The following is a 2,314-nucleotide window of genomic DNA, read 5'->3' as shown; positions in this document are numbered from 1 at the left end:
GTTTATCATGTCATTATTTCACAATTCTAATAACAGTTGTGATGTCATTTTTATAATTGTGTTGTTTATGTTTGTAGTTAGACTGAATAAATTAAAAAGATAATATATATCAAATAACATCATTCACGTGTTATTATTAACAATGAGTTATTAAAAAAATAATAGTTTTTCAATGTAGTTACACAATAAAAATAATCAGACTCATTCTAAATACAAAAGATATGTTCATAAATCAAAAATATGTCAAAAACAATTGTTCTCTTTAATTTGTATTTACATTAACAATTACAATTAAACATTATTGTTAATTATATATTTATAATTCCATGTCTTGTCATATTGGTAACTATGTGTTTGAATATCAAAAACTACTTTTTTAATATGAAATACAATTGTTTAAATATGAATATTTTAAAATTAATACAATTATTTATATTGTTTACCAAATAAGTTTTTTTGTAATCACTTTTTTAACATAAAAAATAAAAAATTATTTTTTTATATTTATAATAATTTGACACGCATTTCAAATTTTTTTACCAGTTTTTAATTATTTTATATACGTTTTTACTTCAAATATTATCAGCCTAAGTTTTATGATGAATCTTTTAATTCTTTTTAATATTTCATTTTTATCATAAATTTATAGTCTTCAAAATATAAATGTGTTATTAATAACATCAAATGATGTGGCATATACTCACCATTTTACATAATCTTACATTTAAGTAATCTCTGTTCCCAGGAGGTGGTTGGGGAGGGGGCCGGCTTTATGGGTCTTTATTTTTAAACTTTTCATGTGTTATTGAAAATCTGATAAAATCTGTTTTGCAAATATTTAATTGATTTTTTCAATTATTTTAATTTTAAATAAACAAAAATGAAATATTATTAAATTATCTCATTTGCTTCGATGAACTTCAGTGTTTGATGGGAAATAACTCTCACTAATATATGTCACACTTGATGGTATTGTAATACTACTTAAACCACTGCATTCACTAAAACAACCATTACCAATATATGTCACATTAGATGGTATTGTAATACTATTCAAATTATTACATCCATAAAAACAATAATCACCAATATATGCAACACTTAATGGTATTGTCATATTGCTTAAACTACTGCATCCATAAAAACAATATTTTCCAATTGATGTTACACTCGATGAAATGTAAATATTAGTTAAACTGCTGCATTCACTGAAACAATAATTATTAATTGTTGTCACATTTGATTGTATTGTAATACTACTCAAGTTATTACATCCATAAAAACAACCATCACCAATTAATTTCACATTAGATGGTATGTAAACATAAGTTAAACTACTGCATTCACTGAAACACTCATCACCAATATATGTTACACTAAATGGTATTGTAATTTTGCTTAAACTACTGCATTCATAAAAACAACAATCACCAATTGATGTTACACTCGATGGTATGTTAACACTACTCAGACTGCTACATACAAAAAAACATTGAATTCCAATATATGTAACACTAGAAGGTATTGAAACACTAATCAAACTTTTGCATTTATAGAAACATTGATAACCAATATATTTCACACTTGATGGTATAGTAACACTACTCAATCTGTAACATCCATAGAAACAATAATCACCAATTGATGAAACGCTTGATGGTATTGAAACATAAGTCAAACTACTGCATTCATAGAAACATTGATTACCAATTGATCCAATGTTTTGTGGAATGTTGTTGCCAAATTCCTCTCTATCTTTTTGTGTGTAAGTGACATTTTTAAACTCAATGTTTCGATTTTTGTTTCTGTCAACAGTTTTAAAATCAACATTGAACCACACAATGATTCGAAAGAACTCTTTTTTAAAAACACCTTTATTTTCACAATCTCCATTTTCTTCTGTGTTGTTCATAAATTTATTGCCAAAATTATCATCATTTTTATTCCATAAATGAAGTGTCTCAATGTTTGGGAAGTATCCAAGCGTTTTGAAATTTAACGGAATTGGGTTAAAATGAAACTTCTCCATATTACCACCAAACTTCTTGCAAACCAACTTCAAGTTAATAAAGTCTATGATAGTTGCGAAGTACTTCGAGACTATCATAATGTGATAACCAGTTAGTTGAGACATTCTGATATTCACAGTTGTTTATTGTTTTAATATTTCAAAATTCTTTTTGTAACCGATTTTTACAAATTATTAATTTAAAAATCATTTACCTTTTCAGGCGATAAGATATTACAATGAAAAATCATTTTTAAATTACAATTTATAAATTAAAATATTTATACATTATTCAAATGTTTAAAA

The 2,314-nt window shown here is 24.9% G+C and overlaps 1 protein-coding gene across 1 annotated transcript; it reads right to left on the bottom strand.

The window, feature by feature from the left end:
• Positions 1 to 901: 901 nt before the first annotated feature.
• On the bottom strand, positions 902 to 2,134 carry EIN_352960 (hypothetical protein; the record flags this gene model as incomplete). The annotated part of the gene is made up of 1 exon (XM_004184827.1): positions 902 to 2,134. One exon carries the CDS (start codon positions 2,132 to 2,134, stop codon positions 902 to 904), a length of 1,233 nt encoding a protein of 410 aa, XP_004184875.1.
• Positions 2,135 to 2,314: the final 180 nt, after the last annotated feature.

This window comes from Entamoeba invadens (assembly GCF_000330505.1).
Source record: "Entamoeba invadens IP1 unplaced genomic scaffold scaff_1105074725173, whole genome shotgun sequence".
NCBI classification, from domain to species: domain Eukaryota; phylum Evosea; order Mastigamoebida; family Endamoebidae; genus Entamoeba; species Entamoeba invadens.
This window is presented reverse-complemented; position numbering and strand designations above follow the sequence as displayed.